Source organism: Stylophora pistillata, chromosome 8 (assembly GCF_964205215.1).
Source record: "Stylophora pistillata chromosome 8, jaStyPist1.2, whole genome shotgun sequence".
Classification (NCBI taxonomy): domain Eukaryota; kingdom Metazoa; phylum Cnidaria; class Anthozoa; order Scleractinia; family Pocilloporidae; genus Stylophora; species Stylophora pistillata.
The window spans coordinates 10,624,262-10,647,602 of NC_142526.1; the positions used below are offsets into that span (position 1 = coordinate 10,624,262).

The 23,341-nt window shown below is 39.6% G+C and overlaps 1 protein-coding gene across 1 annotated transcript; it reads right to left on the reverse strand.

Annotated features, from left to right (window-relative positions):
• Positions 1-1,133: 1,133 nt before the first annotated feature.
• LOC111332445 (neuralized-like protein 4) lies at positions 1,134-22,462 on the reverse strand. The gene is made up of 24 exons (XM_088729840.1): positions 21,918-22,462; positions 19,361-19,518; positions 18,583-18,783; positions 17,573-17,771; positions 16,185-16,287; positions 14,729-14,999; positions 13,610-13,811; positions 12,352-12,636; positions 11,536-11,784; positions 11,108-11,260; positions 10,207-10,349; positions 9,836-10,036; positions 9,157-9,255; positions 8,375-8,441; positions 8,151-8,221; positions 7,523-7,575; positions 7,072-7,204; positions 6,151-6,312; positions 5,801-6,056; positions 5,546-5,617; positions 4,965-5,109; positions 4,723-4,838; positions 4,521-4,632; positions 1,134-3,412 (listed from the first exon to the last, which is right to left on the reverse strand). The coding sequence occupies exons 1-24, from the start codon at positions 22,432-22,434 to the stop codon at positions 3,196-3,198; spliced, it is 4,185 nt and encodes a 1,394-aa protein (XP_088585966.1). The 5' UTR covers positions 22,435-22,462; the 3' UTR covers positions 1,134-3,195.
• Between the last annotated feature and the right edge of the window lie 879 nt (positions 22,463-23,341).

Sequence of the window (23,341 nt, forward strand, 5' to 3'; positions counted from 1 at the left end):
TTGATTAAAATCACCGAGTAATAACAGCTCCTTCCAAGTGAGGTCATAAATTCCAGCTCATTGCATTTGCCTGGTGATCTATAACACGCACAAACAAGGAAACGACTGTTGTTATTGTCCTTGACATCCAAGCAGATTGATTCCACTCCTTCAGGCTCTAACTTCGCTCTCCTGTACACTGGCAAATCAGCTCTTATGTAGGAAATAAGACCACCTCCACCTTTTTTGCGGTCTCTGCGAACAATCTGAAAACCTGGGTGGGCTAAGAAGAAAGTGGAAGTAGTAGCATCGATTTCAGTCTCAGCGATAATTAAAATGTCAAACATGTTCCTTCTAAGCATCTCTTTCTTTTCATCTATTTTGTTTATCAGGCTGTTGATATTTAAATAAGCAATTTTAAGATTGAACTTATAGTATTACCTTATGTTGGCCTGGTACAAAGCGAGGGAATCTAACCCATTTTGCTAACAATTTATCAGATCTTTAATTATTAATCCCTTGCTGAATGTTCACTCGGTTTTCTAGAATTTCCTTTGTTTAAAATCAATTTTTTTAAATTCTCTAGTTACTTATTTCCTAAAGTATTCTTGTGGCAAATTTCGTGAAATTCTAACGAGTGGTTCTCAAGAAATAGGCGTATTACCGAGAAAGCAATTTTCCATTAAATCGCAATTTTTCGACTTACTACGCATGTGCTGCATTTAACTGTTTCTTTCGGTAACGTCGAAAAAGCTGAGTATTGCTAGGTTCTCTGCACCGTTAACTTTTCTAACATATCTTTGTAATAAAAGATTAAAGCTCTCTATACACTACGCCAACTATAGAGAAAAATAGCACAGATTGTGCGGGTACGTGTTGAGTAAATGAAATTGCCGCTCTGTTGACGGCATGTTTGTTTTTTTGGAATCCATGTGCGCGCGCTGAATTGCATCAGCAAAAGCGCGCGAAACCTGTGTTCAGCCACCTTAGAAGGCTGATGAAATTTCCGAGACAGCCAAATTTTGCCCCGTTCGGTACCTGCTAAAAGTTACCCAGGTAGAAAACCGCTAGTCACAAAAGAAATCCCAAGAGATCTTCCAAGCCCTTTCTACCATACGGTAAAGCAAAGGAAATAGAAAGAGAGACCCTGCAAAGACATTCTTTCATCTTTAATTTCCATTTTGAGGTAAAATATTTTGAAGTCCTCTGAGGGATTATCAACAGTTAACCAGTTCTGATAATCTCTTCTTAACTGAGCCCCTCAGTTGTAGTAAAATACTTTAACATCTAAGACAGTTCCACCACTGTAAGCCTATTGGAACTTTCTAACTGGCTCCGGCCCCCACGTGCAAAATGCATTTTGGCTTAATTAGAAAATAACATCTTCAAATACTCTAGTTTCTCAAAAAATACTTTTTTAAGAAAACAGCATTGTGCTGATTATTATATCAACGAGCACAACCTAATTTTGGGACACCATTATTGAATATAAATATAGGGGCAAGACCGATACAACGTAGATAACTTTTAAGACGGAGCACTATATTTCGGCTGGCCAAACCAGCCTTCTTCAGGTGCAGTGGCAATTGACATAGTACCACCTTAATTCTGTGTCAATTGCCACTGCACCTGAAGAAGGCTGGTTTGGCCAGCCGAAATATAGTGCTCCGTCTTAAAACTTATCTATGTTGTCTCGGTCTTGCCTCTATATTTATATTCGTTATTTTGGGCCGATTAGATCACTGCTGATCCAACGTACAAGAGTAGGATTATCGTCCACTGTTGCTTGCTAAACATTTCACCATTATTGACTCTAGAAAAAAATCAATTGACAGTTTGGTAGTGCCAATGTTATTGGCCAAGAGGAATACTATTTAGAATTATCTATTTATACCGGCCACAGCTAATTTATCAAACGAATGTACTTCTCGACATAATCAAGATGTATTTTCCAAACGAGACAAAGGAGATAGAAGTAGTACTCAATCACTGGGTTTCATATATTAAAAATACCTTTAAAACAAGTCTCCGTAGGAGGTCCCGGAGGAGAAGTGGGGGAAGGAATTTGGGTTTGCCGCTCCCAAATTTTAAACTACAACATCTTCAACACAGGAAGGACACAAAATTTTTAGCGAGCCATATAGTCAGCAATTACTCCATTAATCAACTTTCTGTCTCGGTCTTGCCTCTATATTTATATTCGTTATTTTGGGCCGATTAGATCACTGCTGATCCAACGTACAAGAGTAGGATTATCGTCCACTGTTGCTTGCTAAACATTTCACCATTATTGACTCTAGAAAAAAATCAATTGACAGTTTGGTAGTGCCAATGTTATTGGCCAAGAGGAATACTATTTAGAATTATCTATTTATACGGGCCACAGCTAATTTATCGAACGAATGTACTTCTCGACATAATCAAGATGTATTTTCCAAACGAGACAAAGGAGATAGAAGTAGTACTCAATCACTGGGTTTCATATATTAAAAATACCTTTAAAACAAGTCTCCGTGGGAGGTCCCGGAGGAGAAGTGGGGGAAGGAATTTGGGTTTGCCGCTCCCAAATTTTAAACTACAACATCTTCAACACAGGAAGGACACAAAATTTTTAGCGAGCCATATAGTCAGCAATTACTCCATTAATCAACTTTCTTGAAGACTTTCTGAACCCTGAACCAATCTCCCCCCAAGGGCTACTTCCTAGAAATAAAAGGGAGACGAGTTTACCCCAGGGAATTTGTGATCAAATATATGGGGTCAGAAGGTGGGCTAACATGATCCTATCATAATATACCTGCCGATAATAATAATAATAATAATAATAATAATAATAATAATAATCGCAAACAACATGATAATAATAATAATAATAACATGCTAGCAAATAGGTTTTTACATTTTTTATAAGTGCAACGATGTGTAGTTTCACAGGTTACGCTGTGCGTCCTATGAAACTTTCTTTTCCTGGCGTTGTGAATTTCAATAAACTGCGTCATAATAATAATGGTAATAATAATAATAATACCAATAATTATAATAATAGTTAAAAAAACTTTGATTGCTGGCTGTTCAAAAGTCATTAACAAACCCTGTCCGCGGGGAATTTATCACCACTTAAATAATCTTCGCATAATTTACACCTCGAATTCGTAGCGTTCATAATTTAGCAATAACTCGCCAAAAATCGTTTGAAACTATTTTTTTTTAAAAATGTTATGTCGGCTCAATATTTATAAGCAGAGCAGTCAGGACCACGGAACCTTGGTTCTCTAAATACCATTCCAGATTTTCTGTGCCAATATTTTCATCGAGCAGCTCGTTGGCGTCAACATCACGGTGACTCCGACCAGTTCTGTAGTTACCAGGCTTCACGAGAAGTTGTAAAGCCACTCGGACATGATAGAGTTTTCCTGTTGCACTATCTCTGTATCTGTGGCACGAAAGAAAGAAGAAGAGAATCATTCATGAAAGTCACATCAAGGCAATTACGAGCAAAAATATTCCAAAGAGACAGAAAAAAAGCGCCCGCAAACTGGCGTTGCATTGGCTGGTCACGAAATTAACCGAGCGTCGCGACGCTTTATACAGTAAATGCAATATCTTAAATTAGGTGTGGGAAAAAAAGCAAAAACAAATTACGTACAGTATCGGCTAATGAAAAAGAAAAAAAAATTCTTGAAATAAAAAGGACCGCTGCGCTATTTCAATCAAATGCAGTATGGGAAAATTTTTTGAAGTACTCGGTAAATGTTCGACTTCTTATATCCCATCACAAAAAACAAACAAACAAACAAACAAACACCCTAGGGCGGATCTAGGGGAGGGGGGTGGGTTCGGGGGGTTTGATCGAACCCCATAAATTAAAACAACTAATGTCAAAAACATTTGATAATAAAAATTAACGGTAAAAAACTACGACGTTTCGTTAATGTCAAAACTTGTAAAAATCTTAACTAAAAACAGTCAATCTTAAATGAAAAAAGCTCATAGCAAAGTTAAGCTTCTGCTGCTCAATAAAGCTAAAGACTGTCAGCCTTGGCTCTGATGAGCATTCATTACGAAAAGCCCGTTGACTACGATGCTGTGATCCAGCTTTTTGCGGAAAGATATCCCCGAAGAATGCTTCTTGTCGATCCCGTCTTTGAATAAACAAAAAATTGAATATGATAAAATGCAGTATCATATCATATTTTTCTTAATGCACATTTGCATGTTTTTACGTAGCTTTGTTAAATTTTGAAAAAAAAGAATAGCATTTTAACTTTAAAAATGAGATATTAACACACGTTGACTTTGCCTCAAAATGGCGCAAATCGCGTTTCCGAGGACTTGAAATTTAAACATTTTCCGGGGGAAGATGCCCCCAGACCCCCCTACTGGGGCACTGCCTTCGGCGGCCGCCTTTCATCGAACCCCCTCGACTAAAAACCTGGATCCGCCCCAGAACACCCTACTTTTCAACTAAGTTGTTACCCATCGCAGAGAGCGCATGTTGCTTAGCTGAGCATCGAATATCATCACTGACGTCATTTACTTACTCTTGTCTCTTTGCTTGGGCTTCATATGAGCAAAGGATCGTGGGTGATACACAGAGCTGGGGAACTTCGTTTTCTTTGTTTGACGAGCCCCTCCGCCGCTGACTACTACAGACTGACAAAGACAATAGAAGTATCCCTAAGACTCCACATTTGTCCCAACAACATGAAAATTAGAGTGATTTAAAAGAACAGCATTGTTTACCTTGCAGTGGAATATTACCAAGATCAAGTATTCTTCTTAGTCTTCCAATTGGGGTTCCGTAAAAAGCCACGTGCCATTTGTCGAACACGTGATATCCTTCGACTCGCGGAGGAATTCTGAACGAGATAAACAATGGATTTGATGACTTGTCAGGCATTAGCCTCATATCACGATGTAAAGAGAGCGGATCTGACCGAAAAATTAAGATTTGAGATAAATGATTAGAATCAGCGCATGCTCACCTTAGCACAAACTGACACCATCCCAAAGGCAGCGCATACCGACAGGGTGGATCACCACTGACAGCATAACGTTTTTCACCTCGGGCTTCGTGGCACGCCTGGCAATAGCAGACGTTGGATTTGCAGTCTGTATTAAAATATTCATCTGTGGATTGTAGAAAGAAGCTTGAAGAAAACAAATTCAAGTAGCACCATAGTGCCAACAATTAAAAATTTCGACCAAATAGCAAGCCTCCTTTAACGAAAACAAGAGACTTAACAGGAAAAATGCTGCGCTTTTCAATGAAAAGGATACATACAAAAAGTTGAGATCAGTTATTTCTTTTACCTCTAAGAGCGACAAGCATCTTATTTCTCCGCTTAAAATCACCCTTGAATCGCACATCAAGGTCAAGAGAATAAAACAAATAATCACCAACTAAAGACACTCTTAAAGACACTCTTTGCTGGTCCTAGCCAACACCTTAGCAATTGTAGAGAAAACAGCATGGGGAATGTACATACCGATGTTAGTGTATAAAGGGTTAACAGAGGGCCGTAACTGAACCCAACTTTTTAAGTAGTTTTAGAGTAGCGCTGACCTGGTATTGCCAAACTGGCCCGGAATCGGTCACAAAGCTGTCTGTAATCACATGGACCTTTACTGTGTTCCCCTGGAAACGCATAGAACAACACAAAGACTATCATTTTATTGAAGGGAAACAGAGAGAACGGCAAACGTCAATCACTAATGGCTATGAAGATGCAGGCATCCAACGTCGCTCTTCGCTGGAAGAAATCTTTCCATAAAGGAAAAAAAAAATTGCAAGAATGACTTGAAGTGCTTTCTTATTTACCCAAGCTTCTCTCGATCTTGGTTTCATCCATGGAAACTCGCCCGCGTTCACCATGATCAGCAGTTACAATAGATACTTCTTCGCAACAACCATACAAGTCCAGTACTGCAAATCGTCTGGCCGGGATGGCCTGTGCAATCGGCCCCAAGTCCTCTCCGTTTATAAGCAGGTGCAACCTGCTTTTCTTGTCAATCAAAACTCCAAGGGTGTCTCCTTCTTGAAGGCTGTCAAGACTTCGCCGTAAATTATCGTTTACCTACGAAAACGAAAATGTAAAAAGTGCAAAAATCACGCGAAAGAGCAAGGGTCTTTTTTCCTTTTCATCACCAAACCAAAGCATGATTTCTTACCATGTTCCCGTTAACATACACTGTGTTATTAACAACTATCCAAGGGCAGATCTTGATGCTGTTCGCCGTGCTTGGAAGGCTGGTAAGGGAGTCTGGGTCCTGGGCTGTAACGCCGATCATAACAGAGCCAGTCCAGCGGCTATTTAACTTTCTGATACATACCTGGTGTTGGACGGGATGTTAAAAAGGGTTAAGATCTAAACAACTCAGGCGATTATCAGAGTCTGCGCACCGTGGAAGGTAGAACTTTAAGTTCTAAATGTGCCATTTAGGATCTGATTTAGTATCTTCCATCCTTAACTGTCTTTGTTCTCTATGGTGAATTCTTACCCTTTGAGGGCTTGTATTCTCTTGCAATAAGGATACCGATGCGTTTATATAGCGCATTCTCCATATAAATGTGCTCCAATGCACTTTACAAAACTTTGCGGGGGACTTGAGCCAGACCGGATTGCATACTTATCAAGTTTTTGAAAGGATATTTTGCAGGTGCCCCCAATTTAGGGAAACAGGACCAGAGCACAATACCGGGAGCTACGTTCCCTTCTCGTTCCTTAACTTTCTCTACTAACCATCAAAGAGAAGACGCAGGAGACGGGTCATTCGGTCCCGGCTATATGATGCTCACCCGAGAAAGCAGAAACGTCTAATTATTTGTAGATGTCATAGCAAAGGTAGCATATTCTCCTCAGTTATTTTAAGACCCCGAATGTTGGTTCGGTCTGGACCTCCCTCGGGTTCGACATAAGGAAGCAAGGATCTGGCGCCGAGCGGGAAAAACAGAAATGGACAACAAGTGCAGCATTAAGTGTAGTCGGCGGAGAGCAGGTAGAAAGATAATTAACATATTCCCTAGACTCGTTGGTTTGTTGCTCGGTTAATTTGAGTGAGGATTAAGAGAGAAGATTAAGTGTTACAGACCTGAAATAAGTGGTTGTCTGGAAGGGGCGTTTCACTCAACACTACTCCATGATTGTAACTGTCAACTCTTCTTGCTGTTGTTCGGTTACTATCCAGTGAAATGAATTGACCGCAGTTTTTGTGGAAAAGAAATCTGCCGGAAAAATAATGAACAGAATATTGAAGATAACACTCTATAGTAAATACTAAAACAGTGGATAGCATTGAAGGCGCGCTCTTACTGACTACTCACACTATGCAATCGTTGCTGGAATAAATGAGCTAAAATCATCTTTTTGTGCTCTACTGTCTCACTATTTAAGTATATACTAAAATAACTATTCACCTCAGTATCGGTGGCTAGCGGTGGATTTTCAACATTTGCATAGAGTTTTCAGACCAACTCTTCCAAGGTACCAACGGAAAATCTATGTTACACGACAAGGCCAAGTAGGCGACAGTAACCACTTACTTTTTGAAGATTTTTATTGCCTCTCTTGTATCTTCTTCTACTTGATCTGGTGCCTGGAAAACATTTTTGAAACCGAAAAAGATGAGTTAAAATGCCAAGTAAGGCAACCTTACATGAACCTTTACACGCTAACATCAGTATGCATATTCTCGATACTGTTTTGGTGATCATTTCGTCGATTCTCATGACCTTAATGTGTGATTCGGGGCTCGCACTGTAAGGAGAAATTGGACACTAATCACTCTCAGGGATCAAAGGGTTGAAGAGAAAGTGTCGTAATAATGTTGTTGTTGTTGTTGTTGTTCTTGCTGAGCCCCACACTACTACTCCTTAGATTAAGAATGTAATATGTGGCTTCGAGCTAGCAAAGTTACTAGTACCAGAACTTTCGTGTAACGGGCCTCCGGTATCAATAAGGTATTAATAATATCCAGATCCCCATTATTCCTGACATGGTATAAAACCCCCTCCCCTCCCCCTCCCCTCTCCCTCCCCCTCGCCCCACATAACAAAGGCTCTAGTCCAATTTCTTTGAGAGGTAGGGAGGGGTTGGGGGGCATGAGAGCTAGTCCCATATTTGGGGTGGTAGAAAGATGATCTATGGCCATTATCCTGTTGACCGTCTTACCTCGATCACAGGAGAAATGGATGATTGTGGTTCGCCATCCACCAGTTCAATAGCGGGGGACGCCCTATCGACTGAAGGGAGAGAAATTTTGGTAAAGATCCGGAGATTCAAACAAACCTCAGTACCAAGAAGACTACAAGTTTAAATCTAAATATAAATGACAATATTAGCGGATGTAAAAGAAGAACTAACATTGAAAACATCGCATAACAAAAAGGACTTACCGGTACACGGACTTGAAATAGAGACACGCTGCGCCATGCCATATACATCAACCACTGCATGAACAATCTGAAAGAAAATAATAACATCTTATCCCTCAGACAAATCGCGTTCGATCCTAAATGCACGAATTTAACACTTATATCATCCTCTGTGCGGTCAATGGAAAGCGACGTTAGTATTATATAAACGGGCGGAAACTTCTGGTAGTCAGGTGCTGATCACGTGCTCCGCTGGTGACATGCAAGTGGGTTTGTGCCTTCTTGGACTGACTGACATGCTCGCAAACCAATCAAAAAGCACCAAATGGCAATAAAACCTTCTTCCCAAGCCAAGTCAGTAGTTATGCTTCGATTCCGAGAACACCTTCGAGACGTGGAAAGGAATGACAAGGACACATCGAAACCAGTCGCTAGGCAATTTAATTTACCTAATCATTCTAAGCAACATATGGCAATCTGCGGTCTTTCCTTACACTTAGGTAGCACGGAAAGCCGTAAAAATCTTGAACAAAAGCTCTTCTTTCAAACCGGCAGTCTAAATCCCACAGGGATCAACGAACGCTTTTCATTCCACTAATTTATTCATGTTTTTCTCGTTACCATGTTCCCACCAATAACGTAGCTCCATTTTCCACCTTTAAAAGCACGCACAACCCACAATTCCTCTATTCGCTCCGACGAAGGGCTAACGCTCGAAACGTCAGCTTTTGTAATCGTTACGGTGGCCAATTTACCATTTCAACTTTGTTGATATATCCAAATTACTTCGTAAATAAACTTACCCGAGGAACATCAATGGCTGCGACTCCTTGATCCTCTCCATTCACGAACACATGAAAAGTCCCATCCCTTCGCCTTTGCATTCCAATTCTGGTCTCAGCCTGTGGCAGAAGTTTTACTTACGCTTAAGAATGTTCTCAGCATCAAAGTTAACGTAACAATTTAAGAAACGAGTTCCTCAAAGGAACTTAATACTCGGAGCTACGATGCAAGGCGGGGATAGGGGAATCTTTAAAGATTTTGGAACCTTCTTGTGCGAAAGTTATACCTGAATTACACCAGCATTTTAACAGTTCTTACCGGAAGCTTATAACTCTGAACTACGTCATAAGCTTCTGTTCCTAATTGTGATCTATTGGAGGAGAGATGGATGGTTTTGCTTCTTTATTACATAAACATTGAAAAAGATTCCATACTGCTATTGGCCTGTTCAGTTTTAGATCACAGATGATGTCAGAATGTAATAAGAACGCCAGAGACATTAGGCTGCGCCTCGTGTGCCACGTTCCTCTTCTAACCACATTTTAGCGTCACCTATGATCTATTACTGAACAAACGCACGACAGCCCGCAGTCTACTTGTTTCCGAACGGAATAAAAGAAACACGATGCCAGTTTGCGGTTCATTTGGCTCCTTCACCATAAGTGAGTGTCAAGTTGTAACAATCCAGTTGAGACAAACCTGTAATCTGTCCAGACTGTGTCCATAGTTTTCTTTTACAATCGCACCGTCTTTCACGACACAGGAACCGGTCATGAGCCAGGTTCCATCTCGCAGGTCCAGCGCTGACACAGGGAGAGTCATAAGCGGTATGGTTTTAGCTGTGATACCCACTGTTAAAGATCCTGACCAGTGATTGCCGGTAACTTTGTCGATGACAATCTGTGAAATGAAAGATCAGTTGAACAACTGAACGAACAAGTCTACCACGAGTTAATACTGACGTCTGTAGGGGCAGGGAGCACAGGCTACTTAACATAATCACAGGTACACCAAACAATATCACTGACTTCCTGGCACACAACACATCATAACTGCATTATGTCTGTTACCTCAAATATTTCATCTTCTTCCAAAGGTTTTGCACTGAACACCACACCTTGATTAAATCCACTGCATCTGTGCGCTGACATTTTATTGTTCACAAGTCGAATGTTTCTTCCACAACAGGAGTGAAATCCGCAGGTCACTTTACCTGGTAAAAATCAGGTCACACAATGGGTGAGATCATTTAAAGCAATCCTTGGTTGATTCAAATATTCAAGAAAAATCTTTCGAAATGGTAGTCGAAAGTAGACCAGGATTGCATTGGTCTTGCTTTACTTCCGCGCTCTATAATTAAACTCGAAACTTGTTACAACGTACTGCAATCTCGTTATTGATTGACAGTTGTGCTTAGAGCACTTTTCGATTGAGCGTGGTTAAACGAAAACAAAAGTAACCACGACAGCCAATCAAACGAAAGGAAAAATACCTTTAGGAGCCAATGAGAAATCAAAGTAAAAACAACCAAACTGCCTAAAGCGCGGAAAAAGGCAGGTGACCACGTCGTGATTGGCTTTAATGTGGCATCTGATTGGTTGAAAGAATGGCGCGAGTTTTCTTGAGCAAACAAAGAGCGGAGTAAGGCAAAACCAATGCAATGTCGATATGGTACTTAAAAGCAGGCACTTGTGTTGAGGTTGGCCTCCAACACAAACTGGCGTGTTTTTCAATTTTCTTCACATACGAAACAAAACTTGCACAGCACTCTCAACCAAGAAATTGCAAAATAGAAGAAATTTCGAATTTGGCAATTGCACTGTCCGACCCTTCAAACCATTTGCTTGTTTTTAATTTGAGTTCTGGCTTCTCGTGGCATTCTCCTTTCTTCCGGTCTGCCATGTGACTGCTATTTCATTTTTAATTTTATTTTTTACCAAAATGCACAATGGAATTTTAATGCTGACATACCTGCTGGTCCTTCTGTAATTACAGCGCTGGCCTCCGTCTCTGTCTGTTGAGCAGGGACTGGGACTGGAATCGTCTCACGAGACTCGGAGTAATCTGTATCATATATAGAGATTTGGACACACTGGCCATACAGGTCAATCATAGCATAGATTCCTGTCGGAAAATACAGCAAAGTTAGCGTTGTTTGCTCCAGTTTGTTGACTTTTATAGTAAATGGTTTTAGCCAAGGTGTAACAGTTGTACATCTGTTGTGTTCGCGCGGTAAAGCATAGAAGTATGAGATGCAGTGCACTTTCTTTGAGGTGCTATCTCTTAGCTGCCTCACTTAAAATTTTCAGCCGGCAGCCCAATTTCTTGGCTTCAACCCTTCTTCTGCGTGATGCCTTCGTGTTATCAATGTGAGACTGTTTGAACACTGTGTTAATTACCTGATGGAACACCAGAAGCAGCTACACCACAGTCTTGTCCATTCACAAAGAAATGCAGTGATCCATTCGATTTTCGCATTATTCCAAGACGGGACCCTTCCTCCAATTTGTCCAAGTCACAGGCATACCCATTCATGGTGGTGCTGCCATTCTGTAGCACAGAGGACCCAGACACCATCCACGCCCCAGTTATAAGGTCAGTCATAGTATGAGGGAACTTGAGCTGATCAGGAGTCACTGTTGTTACTCCTGTTTAAAAAAAACAGCAACAACTTCAAAGTTGGTAAAACTGAAAAAAAAAAAAAAGCCACTGGTACTGTAAAAATATAACTAACAGCTAAAAGATTGAGCAAAATTGAAGGTATTCTTACAAGTAATACTATTCCCATGTTGTAACATAGAGGCTTCAGCCAGGCAAACGCCTGATTCTTCTTTTTTTCCATAAAATTTTTAAGGTGTTGGTAGAGCTAAATTATACAAGAAATTACCTTGACTAGCGCGAGCTAGCTAATCCCTAATGTGTTTATCTTGTCCTAAGAAATAATATTTCTCCACTTAGTGAGAACTGCAATGTCTGAGGCTGTGTAGAGCAAATGCAATTTCTTAATGACATTCACATAGCCGAGAAAACTTCAAGTTTCCTATTCCTCCATGCTTTACACTTGTGCAATCTTGTGACACAAATGCCTAAAATGGAGGCCAAGTCCTGACTAACAGAGAACAGAAGAGGGAATTTTTCTTGAGATTGAATAGTTCTCCTTCTTTCTAAAAATAAAACTCAATGAGGAGCCATTACTTCCTCTTTTAATGACAAACCTGCTTCCATCGAACCAGACCATCGACTCACAAGCTTTTCCACAATAACTTCAAACAGCTCGTTGTCTCTTAAAGGTCTGTGGCTCATCACAATAGCATTGTTGAATTCACACAGGGGATTAATGCGAACTGCACTACGGCAATTGTGGCTAACAGCTACTTGTTCGCCATGAAAAGAACTGAATTTAAAAAGCCCTTCATTTGATTCGGGCGTGATTTCCTGTGAAGGAGTTGATTCTACAGGTTGTTGTGGTTCTGGTGCAATAATAGTTATTTCTGAAACCTCTGCAACACAAATGTATGAGAAATAAATTAATTATTAATTATTAATTAATTATTTATTATTAATTTAAAAAGCCCTTCATTTGATTCGGGCGTGATTTCCTGTGAAGGAGTTGATTCTACAGGTTGTTGTGGTTGTGGTGCAATAATAGTTATTTCTGAAACCTCTGCAACACAAATGTACGAGAAATAAATTCATTATTGCACAAAAATTTTACAAAAATGATTCTAGAATTATGCTGGGCATATTGCTCTGGTAACTTAAGTTTTTTTGAGTCATTTTAGGAGAACTTTGCTCAAGTGCCAAAAATCAAGTTAGATTATTCTGACTAGTGTCTAAGGCAACAAGCACCATGGCAGTAATAGCTGTATTCAATCAACTTATGTTATCATGAATTAATGTTATCATGCACTTTCTAACATCATATTTGTAGTTTTAATTTTATCGCTAAACCCTCAACAGTAATTCTCTTTACACTCTACCATACAATTCTCTTGGTGTTGGTTCTGAGAATTTGGTATTGAATCAAATAATAATCCACCAATGAATATTTGTCTCTATTCTTGTCACTTGCCTATTTCATTTTGAATCAACATTTTGAGAAAAAATTCTGTCTCAGTCACTCATGGTTCTTAAAGGGTTAACCATTGTGAAATAAAAGTTTCTTGAAAGCAAATTGTACACAACATTGTTTTTCCTTACTTCATTTCATAAATTTATCTTTCCTTTTTTCATGACTTTAGAAGCACATGAATTGTAATTGTGTTTTGTTATTTTCCTTATTCATTATTTTGTAATTTATTTGCACCTTTTATTCTAATTCTTGTAGTGTCTCTCCCTAATTTACATTGTATCAAGTTGATAAAACATTAGTTCTGGGAATTAAGCTTGAATCACTGGGGCAATAGAGAGTGATAGAAAAAGAATCACTAGGGCAATAGAGAGTGATAGAAAAAGAGTTCTCTAGGTTCCTACCATTCAGTGAGTTTGTTAAGTCAACCTCTCCACTTTCCTGTATCCCAGATACAATTGTCACCTGAGCACATTGACCAAACAAGTCAACCACTCCATATACATCAGCTGGAACACCATGTGCCGCACAACCAAGATCGGTGCAATTGACAAAGAAGTGCAATGATCCATCTTCTTTGCGCATCACACCAACTGTATCACCAACCTGTAAGGGTCATAATAAAATTACTGAAAGTGAAATACCAGAAATAGAAGCACTTTTCTTCCTGTAATTAAATTTCACTCTTTTGGGCTTTAACCCTTCAACTAACTACCTGAAGTAATTAACAAGTACCAGTAACTTTTCCCTGTTAAATCCATGCACAATCCAGCAAACAGTTAACGAGAAAGCTCAAAGTCATCAGGTAGAAGTTGTTCTTTTAGTCAATACCAAATTCTTGTGACTTATTTACAAGGAAATGTGTTGCATCTAGAGGGGAAAATTAACAATCAGATCTTGGAAGTTAAAAGAGTTTAAGTTCCATTTCCACATTATGCAAAATAGTTCATGAACTCATTCTAGTAGAAAGTATCTCTTGACATCCCATGAGTTTCAGTTTCAGCCATTTTCATATATAGAAAGCAAGAAAGTGAAATAACAGATCAGAAGTAATTCATGTTAAAATAGGAAATTGTCATTCCATTCTATCTTGATCAATTTGGGTGTTTAAGGGTTAGCCCTTTGACACCCAAATTGATCAAGACAAAAGTTCTCTTTATAATATCAATACAATATCAAGCAGACAAGCGATGAGAATAAAGAAAAAGATCAGCGAGGGGATTACAACTTTATGACAGACTGTAAGGAGAATTGCTTACAAGATCTTAAAGTAAAAGGGTTAGGTTAAATGCCATGCCTTCATTTCTTTGACACATTTGTACAGTAATGTTTAACTTAAAAAAAGTGCTGTACTGTATCAAGCTATAAAAGCTGAAAGAAATGAACTCTAATTATGGAGAATTTGCTTAGAGCTAAAAAGTTCTTTTTCTACAGAGAGATTCACGCTCACATCATCTTTCAAATGAGTCAATTCACCTTTCATGCAGATTAAACAACAGATTAAACAGGTCACACATCTCTACCTTGATTTCGTCCAGTGTTGGACCATAGTTTTCAATGACAGTCACACCATCGCACACAATGCTTCCCCCTGACATCATCCAAGTACCAGGTGGCTGTACATTGGTCATTGTTGATGGAAAATCTAATGTTTCAGGATCATGGATGGTGACACCAATTTCAAGAGACCCTGCCCACTTTGTCATTTGGATATCAACACGCACCTCTAGGAGTTCATTTGGTTTTAAATGTCGACTTGTTAAAACAACAGCATTATTGAATTCTTCATTGGCTCTGAAGGTGTCAAAGAGAGAAGCAAAATAAACTCATTACAGATACCCAAAGCAATAAAATAAAAATTTGGATATATCAACAAAGTTGAAATGGTAAATTGGCCACTGTAACGGTTACAAAAGCTGACGTTTCAAGCGTTAGCCCTTCATTGGAGCGAATAGAGGAATTGTGGGTTGTGCGTGCTTTTAAAGGCAGAAAATGTGAGCTACGTTATTGGTGGGAACATGGCAACGAGAAAAACATGAATAAATTAGCGGAATGAAAAGCGTTTGTTGATCTCTGTGGGATTTAGACTGCCAGTTTGAAAGATGAGCTTTTGTTCAAGATTTTTACGGCTTTCTGTGCTACCTTAGTGTAAGGAAAGACCGCAGATTGATATATCCAAATTATTTCGTTACTCCCACCGACACAGCCCCAAACAGTTTCTTTCGAAACTATCAGCCTTTATTCATCAATAAAGTAAAAAGCTTTATGCACCCATCTTTGGGTATCTATTGTATATCAAAATTCCAACTGGAAGTCCAAAGACACTGTATACCAACTTCAATAAACAAATTTTGTTGGGTGATTTCCAAGCAGACTCTTATTTCTAGAGTCATGTGATCTTCAGAGATGGTCATTCAATCCTACTAAAGGGTGGCTGTCCAATTAGTTTCCCCCTGGGTAGCCTGCACCTCCCCCCCTACACCCCATCCTGGGTAAACCATTGATGGGTGCATTTGCCTGTACTGGAGCAAAGTGGCCCATCTAGCCAGAGCAGAGTTCATCGCAATTTCTCATTGCGTGAAAACACTAGGAGTAATGCTATACTCCCTGGATGGGTTTGCTAGTCCACCACAGCTTACCCCCTACTCCCAGCAGTTCATAAAGTTTTCCCAACAGCTCACCAAAATTCATTCATACTCCTAGAAGGAGAAAGGCAATTGCAGAGTAGAGTAGAGTGTCTTGATTAGGAACAGCACAAAATGACACGGCCAACACTCAAACCTTAACCCCTGTTAGGCTCCATAGAGAAGAGTGTGAGGGTGAAATGAAGGGGAAGGACAGAACCCCTTTCATGAAAATCTATTTCACATTCTGATCTGACTAATGTTTCAACTTTATGCATCATTTAATTTGATTCCCCAATGAATTTTCTACCTTTGTTACTACAAACGTTAAGGTCAGAATTCATGCATAACGTACCTTGGTCTGTGAGCACTGAGAAATCCATTAAATAATGACACAGAGGAGCCACAGCGTGGATGAAACACAAGTGCATTGCTGCTTGCATTGATCACACTTTCATCTGAAGGAAAAGTTAATAAACAATCAGTTGTAAATTTGCCTTGTTCCCTAAAATGTGGTTTTCTGGCTCAGTGGGTAGCAGTGCTCAACCAGTGTTGAGAAGGCACAAGTTCCAATGTAGTGAAAGCCTGATTTTTCTTTTTCTTTTTGTGGTATCTTTTCTACAATTTCTTTAATTGTATCTCACCTGCAATGATCATTTGTTTACTAGCCACTGTTAATAATCTGAGTTGGAAAATGATTGTATTTTGATGGGGAGATTAAAGCTGATTGATGGAGAACAGTAGAGGCTGAGCTGAAAGGGTTGAGAGCTACATGGACTAAAGCTCAGAAGGAAGTGAAAGGCCATGATAACTGGCCAAGGAGCGCTTTGGCCCTGCTTCTCACAAGCAGTCATTGGGATCAAGGAGAGCGTATTCAATGCAGTTTTTAGTGTAACAAAGCTCATTGGAAGTTTGGTGACCATGTTTGGTCATTACAATTGTGTTGTTGTCATGGAGAACTGGCACTGTTCCTGCTGGCAATAGGTTTTCTTGTTTAACAGTTGGTGATGCATGGTTCTAGAGATTTGATTACAGCTGGAAATGAGGAAGTGATCCATGGTTCTAGAGATTTGATTACAGCTGGAAACAAGAAAGTTTGGCCATGACAACACCTTTATTTTACAGTCAAAACCCTGTTACTAAAATTTTTCCACGCCTCACTCAACTGATAATTGTAGAATTCAGTATACAGCAAACAAAAGCTTCTTTGACTATCTGTACTGTAATAAATTTAATACCCAAATAATCCTACAACACCTAAGGGTAAAAAACATCCAAATTTTCCTAATCATCACCACTGAATCAAAGATAAGGGCCATGAGAATAAAGGAAATGTCACCAACCTAGTAAATGTATAGAAAACCATATGGAGAATACACACAATGATATAAAGGTGTAAGAAGTTATTATTACATGACTCGGGCAGTCAGAGGGCCAATAACTAAAATCAACCAATCAAAATGCTCTATTGCCGGTCAATATTCTCTCAGTATTGGACCGGGCACTGTCCCAAATGGTCCTGAATCATGATACCGTGTCCCTTTGAACTTCAGTCGTATAATAAATCTCTTATTAACCAAGCTTGCTCGGGACCGTACTGGAAGAATATCAGCCCTCGGTCTTTTTTGTAAGGACCTCACTGCGCTCGGTCCATACTGTCAAGACCTCAGGCTGATATTCTCCCAGTATGGCCCTCGCACTTGGTTAATAAGATATATAACTTGTAGAATACCGTATACTTACTTATTAACTGACTGGTGCCTTGCTCTTGTTCTATACGACGAGTTGACACAATGGAAACTTTCACTGCAGCTCCATATATATCTACAGCTCCATAAACAATAGCAGGCAGATTGCTGGCTGCTTCACCCTGGTCTTGCCCATTGATCAAGAAGTGGAGAGAGCCTGTACCTTTTTTCAATATCCCAATTGTGTCTCCAGCCTAAGGACAGATTACGGACTTGTTTGATAATTTTGACATTTGCAAATGGTATTTTTATCATAACATTGATATCAGTAGAAGAAAAAGGAAGAGGCAAAGAAAAAGAAAAGGAAGATGCCAGCTCGCATGCTTAGCAGGCACCTTTAGGTATGTGTCAGTCCTCAAAAGATGAATAGCCAATTGACCCAACTGACTAGATCTATTAACCAGGGGATATGATTTCAAGTTGAACTCTGCATCAAAATGCCTGATATTGAATCTTGGTTGCGTGATTTTGCTAATGTTTGCATGGATTTTGTCCAGTTGTTTCTCTTTCCTTGTTGATTAATACAACGTTACAGTAACTGGTTTGAACTCAGGAGCAACATTTGATTGTGAAGTCTGACTGTCAGTGTCAAGGTGGTCTTGAAGGACTATTGTCCAGGGCTTGACACTAACTTTTCAACTTACTAGCCAAGCGGCTAGTGACATCTTGGATGTTACAACAATTTCAGTTTGTTCACTAGACAAACTGGCCAATGGAAATTGAAAACCACTAGCCAAAACTGAATTTCTACTAGTCTGTGGCTAGTTGGCTACCATTTGAGTCAAGCCCTGTTGTCAGTAATAGCAACTGTTTTGACATACTGAGCAGAAGTCATCATCAGAGTCTTAAGATGACTTCCACTGAGGTTGTTGAAACATCAGTCATCACCACCCACAATGGTCCTTTTCAGGACTACACACACCCTGACAATCTGACTACATGATCTAATGCAAGTATACTACCTCCCTTTTGGCATATGGACCATACAGCATTTCGGCACAGTACCTGAAGTGTTTCTAAATTGATACTTGAGTAATCTTTTTTGACTTCCTTGCCATCAACAATAATTGATGCTCCACTCAGCATCCAAGTCCCTGTTGGCATGCTTGTCATGGTCGGTAACAAAACGATATCATCTGGATTGTGACTCGTAACGCCAACCTCAATTGAGCCTGCCCATAACTCAGTGACACACTCTAACTGAACCTAAAAAATTGGAAAACACTGCTGAAGGAATCAGGATAAGCTTAGCTATGTGGGTCTACAATGTTGCAACTTTGTATTCACCCCAGATTCTTTGTTGAGGATGAAACTTACACTGACCTGTTACCAGGATAGAATTTAGAATTTTAGAATTTAGAATTTAATTTGTTTGCCACAGGAATGGCAGGAGAAAGGAACAGAACCTTCATCCCAATTGACACCTAACCTCTTTGTACCCACCATCCCACCCCGGGGAGGACATCCACCTCACAGTAATCTCATGCATGGGAAATTAACGTCTCCTACCCCTAACCCTGCAGGAGACGGGACCTATGGTTTTATTTGTCCTTATCCGAGAAGACTAGAATATCTATCCATTTCTTGATATTGTAGAAAGGTAGCAAATTCTCCTCAGTTACTTTAAGACCATGAGTATTGGTCCGGCCGGTGCTCGAACCCTCGACCTCCTGCACAACACAATGCGGCACTCTCACCAATTGAGCTAACCAGGTGTGGTTGGATAGTAACATAAAAATACTGCACAAATCACCTTTAGCAATAAATTTTGTGCAGCACTTACTTCAAATACTTCATCATTTCGTAGGGGTACATTTGTCAGAGTTACTGCATTCTTGAACTCTTCTGTGGGCCGTTGTCGTTCTGCGGTTCTGTTACTATTAGAGAGCTTTATCAGTGATCCACAATGTGGGTGAAAGCAAACTGATGCTGTTGAAGGACCTGCGTCAACAAAAATTTCACTTTTATGAAACCCTAATCTGCATTGTGAATCTCCATTCTAACTACTTAATACACTGACTGCCTTGTAACATCTTTGAGAGAATTAATTGTACAGTCGAATCTCCATTATCCAGACTCGTTGGGACTTGGGTAAATAGTCCAGATAATTGAGAGTCCGGATAATTGAAAATTTAAATGTTAATGAGACAATAGCAACAAAACAATATCGAACCAATCAAAATTCAGCTGAACTCATCAGAATGCTCTTTGTCTCCAAGCACTCGATCTTTTAAAAGCCGAAAAGGTAATGCACTGTTTTAAACACACTTTTCCTGACTTTAAACATAATCTCTGAATTTTTTACCACTAAGTTTTAAAGATCAATTGAAAGCTCATTAATATTCATGAAAAAAAATCAGGACAAGAGGAAAAGTCGGGATAATTGAAAAGTCCAGATAATCTATGTCCGGACAATTGAGGTTCAACTGTAATATCAAGAGGCAGCCTTCTTGTAAGTTGGTCAATTGGATGAGGTATTGATAATATAAGGAGCAGTCAGAACAAGTTATCGATATGAATATATTATTACACAACTCGGGCAGTCAGAGGGCCAATAACTAAAATCAACCAATCAAAATGCTCCATTGCCAGTCAATATTCTCTCCGTATTGGACCGGGCACTGTCCCGAATGGTCCCGAATAACCCCGAATGATACCGCACTTGTGTCCTTTTGAACTTCAGTCGTATAATAAATCTCTTACGTATGATGCACAATCCTCGCAGTAGATAGCGCTATTTAAGCAATAGCGAAAATCAGACCTGAAAAAAATCAGGCCTGTACGGGACTCGAACCACTGACCTCTGCGATACTAGTGCAGCGCTCTACCAATTGAGCTAACAAGCCAACTGGGAGCAGGCCGTTAAGTTGATTCGTAATAAACCCGTGAAAGTGACGAATCAGATACAATGAAATATGTGAAGTTCATATATTTTGAACTGCGGTATTAGATACGTATGATGCACGATCCTCGCAGTAGATAGCGCTATTTAAGCAATATTGCTTAAATAGCGCTATCTACTGCGAGGATCGTGCATCATACGTATCTAATACCGCAGTTCAAAATATATGAACTTCACATATTTCATTGTATCTGATTCGTCACTTTCACGGGTTTATTACGAATCAACTTAACGGCCTGCTCCCAGTTGGCTTGTTAGCTCAATTGGTAGAGCGCTGCACTAGTATCGCAGAGGTCAGTGGTTCGAGTCCCGTACAGGCCTGATTTTTTTCAGGTCTGATTTTCGCTATTGCTTAAATAGCGCTATCTACTGCGAGGATTGTGCATCATACGTATCTAATACCGCAGTTCAAAATATATGAACTTCATATATTTCATTGTATCTAATAAATCTCTTATCAACCAAGCTTGCTCAGGCCCGTACTGGAAGAATATCGGCCCTCAGTCTTTTTTGTACGGACCGAGCTGCGCTCGGTCCGTACTGTCAAGACCTCAGGCTGATATTCTCCCAGTGCAGCCCTTGCGCTTGGTTAATAAGATATATATATTCCCTACAGGTTAGCTAAACTCTTTAACTCTTGATAGTGACTCAACATCTAATTTCTCCTTACAATATCACCCCTGAATCCCTCATAAAGGTCAGAAGAATAAAGGAAATGATCACCCAATAAAAGCAGCTCTTGATTGTTACTCAAATTCTTTTTGTCAACAGCTTAAGCTATGTATAGAGAAACTCAGAGAGAATAATGCAAACTGGTAAATGCTTTTTAAATTTACACTTTTTAGGTAAAGGTAAATTTGCATACAGGTGAGACTGTTTTTTTAGAACTAGTTTTTGATTTGCTAAGTTTACAAGATTAAGGGAAAGTGTTGACCTGACTAAATCATTTGCTCATTTGCATACTAATTGATTTTCCAGCTGATGCCAATATCAACCCCATACTACATAGTCCAACGATTCTGATGTTGCTTTTTTTTTTTTATGGTAAAAAATATGATTACCAATGAATTATCTCATCAATAGAAGAAAATTACTGTTTCTATCCTTTATCACAAAGTTCCTTTCTTTGCAAAAGGAAGAACCATTCGATCACAAAATCTTGCCACAACGACAAAGCAATATAAAATAGTTATAGTGTGGTAGCATTTGATCACTTTTCAAGAGTCCATTTAAATCTCTAATTAAAGAAATTAATAAAAAAGATACAGGAAAGAAATCACATATTAGGGGTTTCATTTCAAGATACCTTTTAATTTCAAGTAAATATCTGAAGGACCATCTCAGATTAATAAACAAAAATATATTGTCTGGTTTGATATGCCTATGAAAAAAAAAAAAAAACGTGGTTCGTAAGTTTTACACGACTAAAGTAACTTACCAGATACACGATTGAAAGGTTTGTAAATTGATATTTCTACACATCTTCCGTACAAGTCTACAACAGCAAAAACATTTTGAGGAATATTTGCAGCCGCAACTCCCAAATCAACTCCATTAACAAAGAAATGTAAACTTCCTTGGGCTGTCCTTTCGACACCTATTCTGTCTCCTTCTTTGAGCTCGTCGAGGTCTTGACCATATTCTTCCACGAAAGAAGAACCGTCTTTTAGAATAGACATTCCAGACATAACCCAGGAGCCATTTTTCAGGCCCGTAGAACTGGAAGGAATTTCCATAACGCTAGGATCGCCGGCTGTCACGCCGATAGCCCAAGATCCTGACCAGTTTCCAATTTTACGGTCCAGTCGTACTTCAAATCGTTCATTGTCCCTCATTGGGCTCTTACTAAATATCAGACCATTATTGAATTCTGCGGCGGAGCTTCGTCTTCGAGCACTGCGGTTACCATTGCTTAAAAACACCAAAGTTCCATGACACTCATGAAACTCCGCCATGTTTTGTTAACACAAACTTTTTGCTGTTCTTATAGCGGTTACCGCTGACAGCGGGTAAAGTAAATCTCTTTCTGACCTCATTATGAAACGTTCTACGATTGGTTTTGAAGTCTTTAAGGGCAATCAACTGGCCCACGAAGAGACAGTCAGTTTTGCACCGAGTACGAAGTATACGTGTAGGTGCTCTTAGCTTAGAACGTCCAGCCTGTTTGGAACGTTCCGAATCGGATTAAAGCGTCAGAAAACAGGCAACACCGTTAGTAACGTTGGGTAGAAACGTCAAAAATCCGATAAAGCGTCCGAAATTGGACGGAAGGATTCGGGGGCGGACGATAGCGTCCGAAATCGGACGACTTATATATTGAATGGAAGTGACAATGATCGAACAGAGGTGTCCAAATCTGGACGAAGTAACTGCCCACAATTAGACATGAGATAATTGTTATTGATGCATATTTTTGTTGAAAATACGTTATCTTTTCTGGAAAATAACCACAAGAAACCGCTTGAGTATGTAGGTATGTATGTATGTATGTATGTATGTATGTATGTATGTATGTATGTATGTATGTATGTATCTACGATATTTAGACAGGCCAGCCCAGTTCAGCTTGAAGCTGGTTTAAATGGGGGCCTGTACATCCTACCATCCCACCCCAGGGGAGGACATCCATCACACAGTAATCTCGTGTGTGGGAAATTAACGTCTACCAGCCCAACCCTGCAGGAGACGGGACCTCCATTTATTCGTCCCTATCCGAGAAGACTAGAATATTTAACCATTTCTTGATGTTATAGAAAGGTAGCAAATTCTTCTCAATTATTTTAAGACCTTGAGTGTTGGTCCGGCCGGGGCTCGAATCCTCGACCTCCCGCACAACAGTCCAGCGCACTATCCATTGGGCTA